We start from the raw sequence: 14,012 nt of genomic DNA, 5'->3' as shown, positions 1-14,012 counted from the left end.
GCCTGGCGGGGAGAAGCCGGCTGCGGCGTGGGTTGAGGCAGGCACGCGCGGGGGCAGCCCCCGAGGGCCGTCCCAGAGGCCCCCGCGCCGCCGGGGTCCTAGCAGGCAGCGCCGCCTGCCGCCTGCCGCCTGCCGCCGCACGTGCCTGCAGCGCGATGCCCAAATCCAAGCGCGACAAGAAAGGTGAGCGGGGGCCGCGGGGGCGCGGGGGCGCGGCGGGCGGCTGGGCCGCGGGCTGCGGGCCGCGCTGCGGGGAGCCGAGCCTGCCGGGGCAGGGAGCGGAGAGCGCGGGGCGTCGGCGGCCCTTCCGCGGCTTGCGCGCCACCTCGCCGTGGCCCTTCCCCACCCCCACCCCGGCCGCGGCCCGGCGCCCCCTGCGCCCTCGCCGCCCGGTGGGACTCGCTCCCGAATCCGGCCCTGGTGCTCGCACGGCCTCTGCGTGGCTCGCTCGTGCCCGGGTCGCCCTGTAGTTGGGCCTGGCTCCGCCACCAGCTCCTGGGAGGCGGTCGCTGACCACTGCGCCGGGCGGTAGCGCCTCTTGCCTCGCGGCCCCAGCACAGTCGCTGGACGGATGCTTCGGGGCCCGGCGCTCGCGGTGTTGGCGGGGCGGCAGGTGCAGCAAGCGAGGCCTAGGCCCTTCGTGGACTTTAACGATTTGGTCGTGGGAAATACATCCCACCCCCACCCCCCCAAAAAAAACACCAAAAGTCAAATCAGGTCACATCATGATGAGTCTCAGGAGCTAAATAAAAGGGAGACAGGGCAGTGATGTTATTCCGTCTAGTGCAGCCAGGGATGGTGCCTGATGAGCCAGTAAATAAGCGAACATCTAAGGAAGGTTAGTGAGGCGTCCTCGGAGCTCCCTGGGAGAGCGACTGTTGCAAGGAGAGGGAAGGTCGGGGGCAAGAGGCCCGTGTGGCTGGAGCAGAGTGTGCAAGGAAGGGGCAGTGGGCAGGGCTTTGGCTTTCACACCCAAGGCTGGAGCACAGGGATGACACACTTGCACTTTTTTTTTTTTAAGATTTTATTTATTTGAGACCCAGCGTGAACAGGGCGAGGGGCAGAGGGAGAGCGAGAAGCAGGCTCCAAGCTGAGCGCCAAGTGTAGGGACGCCCGGGTGGCTCGGCGGTCCAGCGTCTGCCTTCAGCCCGGGGCGTGATCCTGGAGACCCTGACCTGGAGACATCTGACCGAGTCCCACATCGGGCTCCCTGCATGGAGACTGCTTCTCCCTCTGCCTCTGATCTCCCCGTCTTCCTCTCTCTCTCTTCTGTCTCTCTCTCTCTTTCTGTGTCTTTCATGAACAAATACATAAATAAACATCTTTAATTAAAAAAAAAAAAAACAGCAAGTGTAGAGCCAGGCACAGGGCTCAATCCCCACAACCCTGAGATCATGACCAGAGCCAAAGTCAGACGCTTAACTGACCAATACCCCCGTGCCCCCCTCCCCTCCCCGCCCCACCCCGGACCCCAGCATGGGTCAGCATCTAAAAGATCACTCTAGGGGCATTGGGTGGCTGAGTCGGTTGAGTGTCAGACTCTTGGTTTTGGCTCAGGTCGTGATCCCAGGTTCATGAGATCAAGCCCCACATCAGGTTCCTTGTTGGGTGTGGAGCCTGCTTAAGATTCTCTCTCCCCTGGCAGCGCCAGTGGCTCAGCAGTTTAGCGCTGCCTTCAGCCCAGGGTGCAATCCTGGAGACCCAGGATCAAGTCCCACGTCAGGCTCCCTGCTTGGAACCTGCTTCTCCCTCTGCCTGTGTCTCTGCCTCTCTCTCTCTCTCTCTCTCTCTCTCTCTCTCTCTCATGAATAAATCAATCAAATCTTTAAAAAAAAATTAAAAATGCTTTAAAAAAATATTCTCTCTCCCCATGTTCATCTGCTCCTCCCCACCTCTGTCTCTCTCTCTCTCTCTGAAAAAGTTTTTTAAAAAATCACCCTGGTTGCTTTGATGATAATAGATTGGGGAAGGTGGAGATAGAAGGCAAAGTTGGAATGAGCGAGATCAGCAGTAATGTAAGACGGGGTAAGGCTGGCTTGGTCCAGTTATAGCAGTGGAAATGGTGGGAAATGGACAAGGGCGTTTGGTTTCCGCTCCTGCGCTGCCCTTGCCCTGACTGGTGTGATTGCCATTCTATGTATATGCCTTGTGAGTGCCAGGCGGGATGAATAAGGAGAGGAGGGAGCTCTGGTGAGATCTCACAAATCCCATCTTTCTGGTTAAGAAGAAATTGAGCCCCTAGCTCTTGGGGAGAGGTGCTTGCCCTCCCCACAGAGACACTGCTTTATCCAGGAGTCCAAACTGCAGAACAGGACGTAGCAGAGGAGACAGAGCCCCCAGATTCATCATGCCACAGCTGAGGCCACCAAAGATTTTCTCTGTGCGCCGTGGTGGAGAGCAGATAGGGAGCTGCCTCAGCGAGCTAAGTCTGCTAAGTGCCCCTGAAAGCACTTCAAGGACAGGAGCGAGCCCTGCCCCCACGCCTCAGTATCCCCACTCGGATTTGTAGTTTAGCCTGAGAGGAGCGCAGGACCACCTGGTTCATTAAGTAATAGGAAATGTGCGAGGGGATCTCCAGGCTCAGGAACACTAGAGAGGAGGCGCTTGGAGGACCCTGGGAATACACAGCCTTGCCTTTCCTCCTGCCGGCTTGGTGCAGCTGAGCTACCAAAGGGGAGAGGGAAATGAGTCCACAGGGCCTCTGGATTCGCCTCTCATCATCTCTCCTTTTCTTTGTATTAGTTTCCTTAACCAAAACTGCCAAGAAAGGCTTAGAACTGAAACAGAACCTGATAGAAGAGGTAAGAGCTCATTCTTTTCATTTTCTTTATTTTTCATTCTTTTTATTGTTCCAGACCTTGAATTTGGTTTCTAAGGGTGCCTCTGGGGCTGCCAGAAAAACTATTTTAGAAAAAAAACACACCACCACAGGGTGCTGGTTCCCCCTGCAGCAGCAGCATTAGAAACTCCTGTGGCAGTGATTTCCAGCTTTGACAGAGCTCTTCCTCTGTGCCTTGAACCCCCACTAAGTGCTCCATGTGTGCTGTGTACCCCGTCTTTGCAGTGTGCCTGGAGGAGTTACCACTGTCTTGCAGCTAGGTGACAGAAGCCTAGGGAGATTTGGTGGCCTGTCAGAAAGCTTTGGAGTTAGGGGGGAGCCTAGCTGGCTCCATTGGTAGAGCATGGGACTCTTGCTCTTGGGATCATGAGTTCAAGTCCCATGTAAAGTAGATTACTTAAAAAAACAACAGTGGGGTTATCAGATGTGAGTAAATGCGCCAGCCCACTGCCCACACTACGGCAGGCTGCGTGAGAGGAGAGTCTCCTCCAGCACAATGATTCCTTTTCCTTGAGACCACGTCATCATCACTGCAGCCAGCAATATGGGCAGAGCAGGGCTGGTGAGCCACCTCCCCTTGGGAGTAAATAATGAGACTTTATAGATTTCCATTTAGCAGGAGTCTTCCAAGTGTAGCTAAGTGTTTCTAGGTTGTCAGTTAATGGGCAAACCAAAGCGATCCATTCCACTCCCAGGCACAGGTAAGTCAGAGACCTGGAAGACCATGGGATTTCTGCTTACCCTGCACTTTGAGACCACACCTGCCCTGCCGCGGGGGAGCCCCTGTAATCTTTGAGCTTGGCTTCAGTGACAGAAGTAAAGAGGAAACAACCAGATTAGAAGCCTCCAGCTCTAAACTTCCATGGCTGTTAGGGACCTAGAGCAGATTCTTCCCCTTCTGAGGCCCAACCCATGCTGCCCCTTGAACTCCAGAGCCCCATGAATTGTCCCATAGCTTCGGAAATGTGTGGACACATACAAGTACCTTTTCATCTTCTCCGTGGCCAACATGAGGAACAGCAAGCTGAAGGACATCCGGAACGCCTGGAAGCACAGCCGGTAAGTAGGCGATGGGACGAGGGTCTTTCTGAGTAGGGAAGGAGGCAGGATGCTCTCCAAGCACAGGGGTGGTGATTGACCCTCGGGTACCTGGGTCCCACAGATAACCACCTTCGTGAGGACAAAGTGCCACACTCTCCAGAGGCACTTTTTAACCGTTACAACTGCTCTTGCCTTGAGCTCCTTGCGGGGAGGACTTGGTAGTTGTTTGGGAATGTTGGAACAGTGATCCCTCAGGAGAAGGGGCTCCCTTCCCCCTGGGGTCTGGTCCTTTTAGGAACATCTCATCAATTTTAGAATGTGTACTCGAGGATGCACACGAGGGCAGGCTGCGTGAGCCACATGGCAGGTACCTGTCGTTGGACTGAATCTGTGTTGGTACAAGTGCTGACCCTGGTCTGCCTCAGACCAGTAAATGTGCCTCTTCCTTACATCCAGACTGGGAAGTCTAGGGGAGCACGTAATACCCACAGTGGGCCGCTAGACTAAGTATTGTGAATGTTGAAATAATGAAAATAACGAAAGGGGTCCTTGGCTGCGGACAGTGGGCTGGCAGGGCTACATGGAAGGAGTAGGAGCCTCTGGCCACACCTTCTGCTGCGGAACAGCCTGGGCCTGAGTTCCGGCTCCAGAGGACCAGAGCCGGTGTACAGGCGCCTAAGTTGGGGAGGGTCCCTGGGGCACTCTTCACAAACCCCTTTTCCTCCATAGGATGTTCTTTGGCAAAAACAAGGTGATGATGGTGGCCTTGGGTCGAAGCCCAGCTGACGAGTACAAAGACAACCTGCATCAGGTGAGTTTCTGGCCATGTCGCCAGTGGAGGGATGGGGAGAGCAAAACCTCATTTAAGGTTCAGTTCTCCTTAACCCCCAACCCTAGGTAGTCCCCCACGTCCACCCCCTGCCACCAGCTGTGTCAGCCAAAAACATCTGCAGATACTGCAAGATAGGGATTGGGCCGGCCCCTTTCATTCTGTAGGTCAGCAAGAAGTTGAAGGGTGAGGTCGGCCTGCTTTTCACCAACCGCACCAAGGAGGAAGTGAATGAGTAAGTGTTTTTGGGATGTAGCAGGGAAGGAATAATCCGGATACTTTGTACAGTATGGAGGCACTGAGTAAAAACTGGTTCCTGGAACACCGCTCCTGAGTCTTCGTTCTCTGCAGCACCGTGCTCCACGCTGATGCCTGTCTCGCAGCAGACACGGACTAGGAGGGGAGGCCAGGCCAAGGGAGCCTGGCTTCATGCGGGGAGGTGGGCCAGTCAGGAACCTCCCCTCCTACCTCTTGTGTTTTCCCCAAGGTGGTTTACAAAATACACGGAAATGGACTTCGCTCGAGCAGGAAACAAAGCAACTTTCACCGTGACCCTGGACCCAGGGCCCCTGGAGCAGTTCCCCCACTCCATGGAGCCACAGCTGAGGCAGCTGGGCCTGCCCACTGCCCTCAAGAGAGGTATGGGGAGGGATCCCTGGGTGGCGCAGCGGTTTAGCGCCTGCCTTTGGCCCAGGGCGCGATCCTGGAGACCCGGGATCGAATCCCACATCAGGCTCCCAGTGCATGGAGCCTGCTTCTCCCTCTGCCTGTGTCTCTGCCTCTCTCTCTCTCTCTCTGTGACTATCATAAATAAATAAAAAAAAAAAAAGAGAGGTATGGGGAAATCACAGCTTGCTGCTGGGAACACAAGCTCCCAAACCCGACACATGCCCTCTGGCCCCTGTGGCTGAGCAGCCTATTTCTGCCAGCCTCCACTGTCTCAGGTGAAGATGGGACTAAGTGACCATCTCTTGGTCGAGGCAAGAGTGGACAGTAACTTGCAGCCAGGACACAGCAGCTAAGGGGCGTGAGGAAGGCATCTGCCCCACAGCTCCTCCTGGGCAGCTGCACACTTGTGGATTTAGCCTGAGTGTGCAAGGGAGGGCGGGGGGCCAGCCAGCTCCGACCCAGCTCTGGGCAGCTGGCAGAGAGCTGTGTGGGGGCCTGTTCCCCGCAGGTGTGGTGACCCTGCTGTCCGACCACGAGGTGTGCAAGGAGGGTGATGTGCTGACCCCAGAGCAGGCCCGCGTGCTGGTGAGTACTCCCCCGCCGCAGTCGGTGTGCTGTGGCACCAGGGACTCTGGCCACTTTGAGTCACACCTGCTTCTCATCACTGGTTCCCTGTGTCTCTTGCAGAAGCTTTTCGGGTATGAGATGGCTGAATTCAAAGTTACCATCAGATACATGTGGGATGCACAGTCTGGAAGGTTCCAGCAGATGGGAGAGGACTTGCCCGAGAGTGCCTCGGAGTCTGCGGAGGAAGAATCTGAAGGGGAGGACGACGGCTGACAGGCCCTGGACCAGGACTGAGGGGCGCCACCCACTGGGCAAACAGCAGGGAGGGCGAGGGACGGACTGCTTTTCTGTAAGGAATAAAGCTGTCTGCAGGGTGGCTCCCGTGGACAGCAAAGAGAGAACTTTTCCTAGGAAAAAGGCCTCAGCTTTGGGCTTTTGTTTTGATTCCGGATTCCTTTTGTTTACCACGAGCCAGCTTCCAGCACTGGCTCCTGCTTGACGTGACGGCTGGGAACGTGAGAGCTGCCACCAGAGCCGGGGCTTCTCTTCTGGCCCTTGTGCCCCTGCTCGAAACGGGGGTTTGCCAAGGGATGGAGGAACCCTGGTCACCCTTCCTACCCCTTTCTTTCTCTTCCTCCACCCGCACCTCTGTCCCCACCCAGCCAGCGCTGAGAGTCTCACAGATGGTAAGGCTGGACACTTGCGCTGAGACCAGAGTAAAGTCACTGCTGACACCCGGAGCACATAGGAAAACTGCCCATAACATCTTGGGGAATTTTTATTCTTGGTAGCGACTCATGGTTGGGTTTTGCACAAATTATTATTTGCGTGAGAAACTCAGAGTGAGAAAATCTACTTCAAGACATACGGCCCTCCCCCCGCCGGGTAATGGCATTGTACGTGCCCTGCAGGTAGAAGGACCAGCCTCAGGGGGTGCACATGTCAGGGAAGGGACCCCAAATCTTCCCTGGCAGAGCCTGCAGTTCAGACCCTAACAATCCTAGGACCTTAACAATCCGGGCATACATTTAGTGGAAAGGACACTTCAGTCATTCAGCCCACACTCTGAGCACCAACCATGGGCTGGACATGGAACTTCCACCCACTGTCCAATGGGACAAGGTCCCTGCTCTGAGAGATTTAATAGCCAGGTGGAGCGTCAGCAGGTGTAATCGAGAAAAGAAGCAATCACAGTCCACTAAGTTCTGTGAGCAATGTCTGGCACCAAGTAGGAGTACGGACATTTGTTGGATGAACGAGGAGGCTCTGCTGGGGCATCGGGAAAGGCTTCCAGGAGACGAGCCACCACAGTGAGGCCTGAGCACTTACTTCTCTACCAGGGAGAAGGGGAAGAGTGGCCCAGGCTAACGCACTCAGTGAGAGAGCAGGAAGGAAGGGCCCAAGGAACACAAGCAGGCGGCAGGGCAGCCAGGGCCAGAGGGAGCAGGTGCCTCCTGGACAAGCTAAAGGGCTTGCACGACAGCCCCACGGCACCTGGGAGCACCTCCAGGCAGTCAGCAGGGGAGTGGCGGGGATGGAGAGGGCACAGGAGGCTGTCGGAGGGGCCAAGAGAACCCGGGGATCAGCAGCAGCCCTGCAGACAGGCGCCTGAGGCCCCGGCCCTCACCTGGTACACGGTGGGCAGGACCCAGCCGTTGCTCCTGCAGAGGGTGCAGATCTCGGCCACCTCCCAGGCGGCATAGTTGGAGAGGCCCAGCTCCACGAACTTGTCCTGCGGGGGAGAGGTCCCCGTCAGAACCCACCGCGGCCCAGGACACTAGAAAGGGGAGACAGGGGCGGGCCCCGTGGGGCTGGGGTCTGTCCCCAGCTCTGCTCTGGGACTACCCTGGTGCCTCCCCTCTCCTGGGTGATGACAGGCCGAGGAGAGGAGCAGCAGACCACCTCCTGGAGCTCGGGGGCTGGCCTCACCTCCTGGTGCAGCTGGTGGCAGGCCCGCAGCGTCTCTTCCACGGGGGTGTCGTGGTCAGGGGCATGTAGGTAGAAGAGGTCCACCCTGGAGCACTGCAGCCGCTTCAGGGATGTGTCCAGCTGGGCCCGGAGACTTTCAGGCTCCCGTGAATTCTCATCCAATGGATTGGCCTTGGTGGCGATTTTCACTGTGGATGGGCAGGGAGTGGGGGGGCGGGGAGTGCGGAGTGAAATGAGAGTTCAGGCCAGTTTACCAAACACTGGAGAGAGTCCAGAGTAATGACTAAGAGAAAGACCTGGGTTCCTATCCTAGCTCTGTCATTACTAACTGTGACCTTGACCGAGCCTCGTTCCTCTCAACTGTAAACTGGTAGTGACAGTGGTACTATCTTGTGTGGTGGTCCCAAGGATGGATCAGAACTTGAATGGGCGTGCTCATTGTCATCCTCACTAGTGTCATCACTATGATGGATTATCTCCCAGACCCTACGAGCTGGTAAGCCCAGCAGTCAGTCTCTGCCCTCGAGGCCTCACTGTCCAAGGGGCTGCATTACAGTGAGCAGGGATGTGCACCAGGTGCTGGGGGCCCAGGGCCTACAGGAGGAAGGCCCCCTGCGAGCTCAGGCAAGGGCTTCTTTAGAATCTGCATCTTGGTCTCCAGCAGGAAGTCAGAGGCTGCCAGCTGAGGAGGGATGGGAAATTCACTCCAGAGGGTGATGACAAGGACAAAAGCCCAGAGAAAAAGAACATGGTGTGTGAGGAGCCATGCCTGCGGTTCCAGGGAGCTAGAGCACCAGGTCCAGGGGGCACACAAGGCAAGAGAAGGGCCACAGACGCGATGCAAAAGCTTTCGAGAGCGCCCACAGAATCTGGACTTTATGGGGCCCTGGGAACTTCTGAACACTCTCCAGCTGAGGAGCTAAGTGGTCAGTTCTGTTTTGTTTTGTTTTGCTTTTAAAGATGATATTTATTTATTCATGAGAGACACACAGAGAGGGCAGAGACTCAGGCAGAGGGAGCAGCAGGCTCCGTGCAGGGAGCCCGATGCGGGACTCAATCCCAGAACCCCGGGGTCACGCCCTGAGCCGAAGGCAGACGCTCAACCACTGAGCCACCCGGATGTCCCCAGTTCTGCAGTTTTGAAAGATAAATGTGAAGAAAGCGTGGATGAAGAGCCTCGGGCAGCAGGTCGGGGTGGGGTGACCAGCAAGGAGACCATGACAGGAAATCAGGAGAGGCAGGAGGCCACAGATGGGCCCCAAGGTGGGAAATCCAGAAATCCATCTGAGAACTATCCCAGGGAGAAGGGGCTGGTGTTCTCCCGCCTGCGCGCACCAGGACGGGGTTAATTTAATACTTTGATCTCTGGCCCTCATGAAGGATCCTCGGTGGCGGGACTGATGGGGGGGGGGCTCCCCGTGGACTGGAGGACTGCTCGCTTGGAATTGTTCTGTTCCTCCACCTCTTTTTCGTGTGAATGAAACTTCAGATCTGAGGTTTAAGGACCTTGGCCTCGCCAGCCTGACCAGAAGGAGAGAAGAGAGAAGGAGGGCTTGGAGAGAAGAAAAAAAAAAGAAGACGTTGAGAAATAAGCCAGAGGGGTCAGAGGAGCATCCAGGGGATCTAGAAACGCGGGCATGTTGCCAGTTGTTCCCGGTCCAGCGCGCTGTGAATCACCGGAGAAACCAAGCGAGACTCTGGCAGAGGAGAGGAGTGTGAGCGACAGACGAGCGGGTGCTAACAACGTTAGTTACTGTTACTGTTACTAAAAGCCTACATTGCTGAACTCCAGGTACCTGCCAGGCGCTGCCCCAGCTTTTCAAATGGCACCAGACTGATGATGGTCGGTCCCCTGCCCTTACACAACCCCCCTTCGCCGTATCTGCTTGCCCCAACACCCCCGGCACTGCCGAATCCCATTGCCTTGGCACACCCACAGCACTAAGGCCTGTCCTCGTCCCTCTTCCAGCAAACTCCTCAGGTTTTCAATGTCAATGCTCCCTCTTGCGGGCCTGCCGTCCTTGTCTAGCCTCTCAGCTCCGTGGGGTGGGTTCCCCTCAACTTGCCTTCTACGACCTCAGAGGCTAGCACAGGAATGTTAGACACCCCACCACCCCCACACCCATTACCGCCCACTGAGGCTCCCACGACTGAGCGTGGCACCGGGATCCCCGGGGAGCAAAGTCTAGGGCCCAGAGCAAGGAGGAAGCAGATCCCCCACAGGTTCCAAAGTCTGATCGTGGGGCGCCAGGGTGGGGAGCCCGGGAATGCGGGGACAGGAGGGGCCGGGTTCCAGCAGATGGGCCCGCACGGGGCACTTGCGGGGGCCGGGAAAGGGGGCAGGGGCTCCCCAGAGCCACATCAACGCTTTTGGGGGGATCCCAGAAGACCTGTGACCAAGTCCTTTCCAGACTGGGGTGGGACGTTGCTGGAGGGAGGCTCCCGCGCGCCCTTCCCGGAAGGGTAAAGGAGAGGAAAGGAAGGTGGGGACAAAGCGGTGTCCGGGGCCACAGGTGCACGGGCCTGAGGAGCGGGGTGGGGGCGCCCCGGGGCTGCGGGGAACCCGGCCTCCTCTGCAGTCGCCGCCACGCAGCCCGGGGCCCAGGCCGCCCTCGATGCTCTCTGACCGGCCGCCGCTGTGCGGCAAGGCCGGGGCCAGCTCCGGGGGGCCGCGCTCTGGTGACCATCTCCGTGCTGCCCAGCACGTGGCGGCCACGTGTCCCCCCTCCCTCACCTCGCCCTGAACCGTCCCAGGGCCCCGGGGTCGTTCGGGTGGGGGCTTTCCTGGGCGCTGCAGAGCCTGGAACGAGGTCTCGGCTGGGGGCTCGGGCCGCCCCGACCCGCGGCCCCAGGGGCGACCCTGTGCATCTCCCGTGGGGACTGGCCAGTGGCCCCAGCCCGTGCCCCTGTGCAGTGACACGGTCAACTATGCAAACAACCGCCCGCCTCGAATCAAGTATCCCCAAGCGAAAACGCCAGTCAAACCTGGAGGCAAGGGACACCCCGGTGGCTCAGCGGTTGAGCGTCTGCTTTTGGCCCAGGATGTGACCCTGGGGTCCCGGGATCAAGTCCCGCATCGGGCTCCCTGCATGGGGCCTGCTTCTCCTCTGCCTGTGTCTCTGCCTCTCTCTCTCTCTCTCTGTGTGTGTGTCTCTCATTAATACATTTTTTTTAAATCTTAAAAAAAAAAAAGAAGGCAAAATAAACACTTTGTTCAGACGAGCAGATGCGAGAGCATTCATAGTAGCAAAGTCACCCTACTAGATAGAAGTATCGTTAGACGGAAGGAAATTTTAATATACACTCGCAAAAATGAAGTGCTGGGGATGGTCAAGGTGGGTCAACATAAAACATGTTCATTTTCAACCATTGTTTTTAGGTTACCTACGTCAGTAACCTCTACACCCACCGTGGGGCTGAATTCACAGCTCTGGATGTTAAGAGTCACATGCTCTTCCTACTGAGCCAGCCAGGCGCCCCTCATTTTTAACTTTTTAAAAAAATACTGCGTTTTTATTTTTTTAATTTTTTTTGATACTGCGTTTTTATAGAGTTAATCATAAGCTTACCATATGACTCAGCAAAAACCTATGTTCATACAAAAGCCTATATATACACCATTGTTTCCTATTTTTTTTTTAATTTAAAACATTTTATTTATTTATTCATGAGAGACACAGAGAGAGAGGCAGAGACACAGGCAGAGGGAGAAGCAGGCTCCATGCAGGGAGCCTGATGACAGACTCCATCCCAGGACCTCAGGATCATGCCCTGAACTCAACCATTAAGCCACCCAGGTTCCCCTACACCAGTGTTTTTTAGAGGCCTTATTTGTAGTAGACAAAAAATTGAAAACAACCAAAATGTCCTTCAACTGCAGAATGGATAAACTGCATTGAATTAACTGATACATACAGTCACATGGATAAATCTCAACTGCTGAGCTACATACTGGATAATTCCATTTACAGGACATTCCTGCAAAGACAGGGCTAGAGAGACAAGTCTAATCAGTCCTTCCCAGGCCCTCTGGTAGGAAGACAGAAGGATGGGGTAATGGAGCTCTTCTACATCTTGATTGTGATGGTGATTATGTTGGAACTTTCTGAACTATACCCCTGGGGCACCTGGTTGCCTCACTCATGGAGATCATGTGATTCTTCCTTAGGATCTGGAGTTCAGGCCCCACCTTGGGTGTACAGATTACTTAAATAAATAAAACTTAAAGAAAAAAAAAGAGCTATACCCTTAAAAGAGTGAACTTCATAGCGTGTAAATTATATATTAATACAAACATTAAAAAGCTATTGTTTAAAGGAAAAGAATAACAATATGTTGTTTATCATGCAAAGGTAGATGTTTACAACAAATATAAGTGAACTGGTGTACTATTATTTGAAGATAGATTGTGATAAGTTAAAAACGTAAATCATAAACCTTAAAACAACCACTGAAAAAATTTAAAAGGTGTGACTAAGAAGGTAATAGTAGAAGTAAAATCACTCATAAAACATCCTGAATTAAGCCAAAAGAAGGCAGGTAAATATGAAAAAAAAAAGGAACAAAGGAGAGATGAAACAAATAGCAAGATCGGTTTAAGCCCAATCATATCAATAATCATATTAAATACAAAAGATAGGGGATCCTGGGTGGCTCAGCGGTTTGGTGCCTGCTTTCAGCCCAGGGCGTGGTCCTGGAGACCTGGGATCCAGTCCCGCACCAGGCTCCCTGCATGGAGCCTGCTTCTCCCTCTGCCTGTCTCTCTCTGCCTCTCTCTCTCTCTCTCTCTCTCTCTCTCTCTCTCTGTGTCTCTCATGGATAAATAAATAACATCTTTAAAAAAAAAATGAGGGATCCCTGGGTGGCGCAGCGGTTTAGCGCCTGCCTTTGGCCCAGGGCGTGATCCTGGAGACCCGGGATCGAATCCCACGTCGGGCTCCCAGTGCATGGAGCCTGCTTCTCCCTCTGCCTGTGTCTCTGCCTCTCTCTCTCTCTCTGTGACTATCATAAATAAATAAATAAAAATAAATAAATAAATAAAAAAATAAAAAAATAAAAAAAAATGATATAGGGACAGAGCCCACGTTGGGCTCCCTGCTCAGTGGGGAGTCTGCTTCTCCCTCTCCCTCAGCTGGTACCCTTGCTTGTGCTCTCTCTCTGTCATATAAATAAAATCATAAATAAATAAATAAATAAATAAATAAATAAATAAATATCTCAAATCAATGATTTAAGCTTCCACTTTAAGAAACCAGAAAAACAAGAGCCAATTTTTTTTAAATTTTTATTTATTCCTGAGAGACAGAGAGAGAGGCAGAGACACAGGGAGAGGGAAAAAGAGGCTCCATGCTGGGAGACTGATGTGGGACCCAATGTGGGACCTGATCCCTGATCCCGGGTCTCCAGGATCACACCCTGGGCTGAAGGCGGCGCTAAACCTCTGAGCCACCCGGGCTGCCCCAAACAAGGGCCAATTAAATCCAAAGTTGGGACAGAAATAATACAGATAAAAGCCAAAATAAATGACCTGTGAAACCAAAAATTAAAAAAAAAAAAAAAACACAGAAAAAACTGAAGCAAGGTTTTTGAAAAGATGAATAAAATTGATAAACTTCCAGTTAGACTGATCAGGAATAAAAGATACATATTACCTACATCAGAAACAGGAGGGACACCTTGGTGGGTCAGCAGTTGAGCGTCTACCTTCGGCTCAGGGCATGATCCCGGTCTGGGGATCGAGTCCCACATTGGACTCCCTGTGGGGAGCCTGCTTCTCGCGCTGCCTGTGTCTCTGCTTCTCATGAATAAATAAATAAAGTCTTTTAAAAAAAGAAGAAACAGGGATCCCTGGGTGGCGCAGCGGTTTGGCGCCTGCCTTTGGCCCAGGGCGCGATCCTGGAGACCCGGGATCGAATCCCACATCGGGCTCCCGGTGCATGGAGCCTGCTTCTCCCTCTGCCTGTGTCTCTGTCTCATTCTCTCTCTCTCTCTATGACTATCATAAATAAAAATTAAAAAAAAAAAAGAAGAAACAGAGGAAGAGACATCACTACAAACTTCAGAGAAATTAAAATAATAATAAGCAAATATTATAAAAACCTTCATGTCAATAAATTTCATAAATTAGATAAAATGGAA

General features: G+C 54.0%; 1 protein-coding gene and 1 long non-coding RNA gene across 7 annotated transcripts; one reads left to right on the top strand and one right to left on the bottom strand.

Annotated features, from left to right (window-relative positions):
- Positions 1 to 35: 35 nt before the first annotated feature.
- MRTO4 (MRT4 homolog, ribosome maturation factor) lies at positions 36 to 6,389 on the top strand. 6 transcript variants are annotated; one of them, XM_077899390.1, is made up of 8 exons: positions 36 to 183; positions 2,743 to 2,801; positions 3,795 to 3,898; positions 4,610 to 4,691; positions 4,877 to 4,944; positions 5,197 to 5,348; positions 5,887 to 5,963; positions 6,066 to 6,389. In XM_077899390.1, the coding sequence occupies exons 1-8, from the start codon at positions 156 to 158 to the stop codon at positions 6,216 to 6,218; spliced, it is 723 nt and encodes a 240-aa protein (XP_077755516.1). In that variant the 5' UTR covers positions 36 to 155; the 3' UTR covers positions 6,219 to 6,389. The 6 variants fall into 6 exon arrangements, with proteins under 6 accessions (XP_077755516.1, XP_077755518.1, XP_077755519.1 ...); XM_077899392.1 differs by having other exon boundaries at positions 116 to 183; positions 3,535 to 3,898; XM_077899393.1 differs by having other exon boundaries at positions 137 to 183; positions 3,773 to 3,898.
- A 296-nt stretch (positions 6,390 to 6,685) lies between these two features.
- LOC144314826 (uncharacterized) lies at positions 6,686 to 10,980 on the bottom strand. The gene is made up of 2 exons (XR_013380680.1): positions 7,875 to 10,980; positions 6,686 to 7,677 (listed from the first exon to the last, which is right to left on the bottom strand). It is a non-coding gene; the product is annotated as an uncharacterized LOC144314826 (long non-coding RNA).
- Between the last annotated feature and the right edge of the window lie 3,032 nt (positions 10,981 to 14,012).

Source organism: Canis aureus, chromosome 5, assembly GCF_053574225.1.
Source record: "Canis aureus isolate CA01 chromosome 5, VMU_Caureus_v.1.0, whole genome shotgun sequence".
NCBI lineage: Eukaryota > Metazoa > Chordata > Mammalia > Carnivora > Canidae > Canis > Canis aureus.
Note: the sequence above shows the minus strand (reverse complement) of the source record. Positions and strands in the feature narration are given on the sequence as shown.

Coding starts and splice junctions, on each gene's coding strand:
- MRTO4 (XM_077899389.1), top strand. CDS start 769: ATGTTATTCCGTCTAGTGCAGCCAGGGATGGTGCCTGATGAGCCAGTA. Junction 839..2,742: donor TAAGCGAACATCTAAGGAAG/GTTAGTGAGGCG, acceptor TCTTTGTATTAG/TTTCCTTAACCAAAACTGCC. Junction 4,692..4,876: donor ACAAAGACAACCTGCATCAG/GTGAGTTTCTGG, acceptor TTCATTCTGTAG/GTCAGCAAGAAGTTGAAGGG.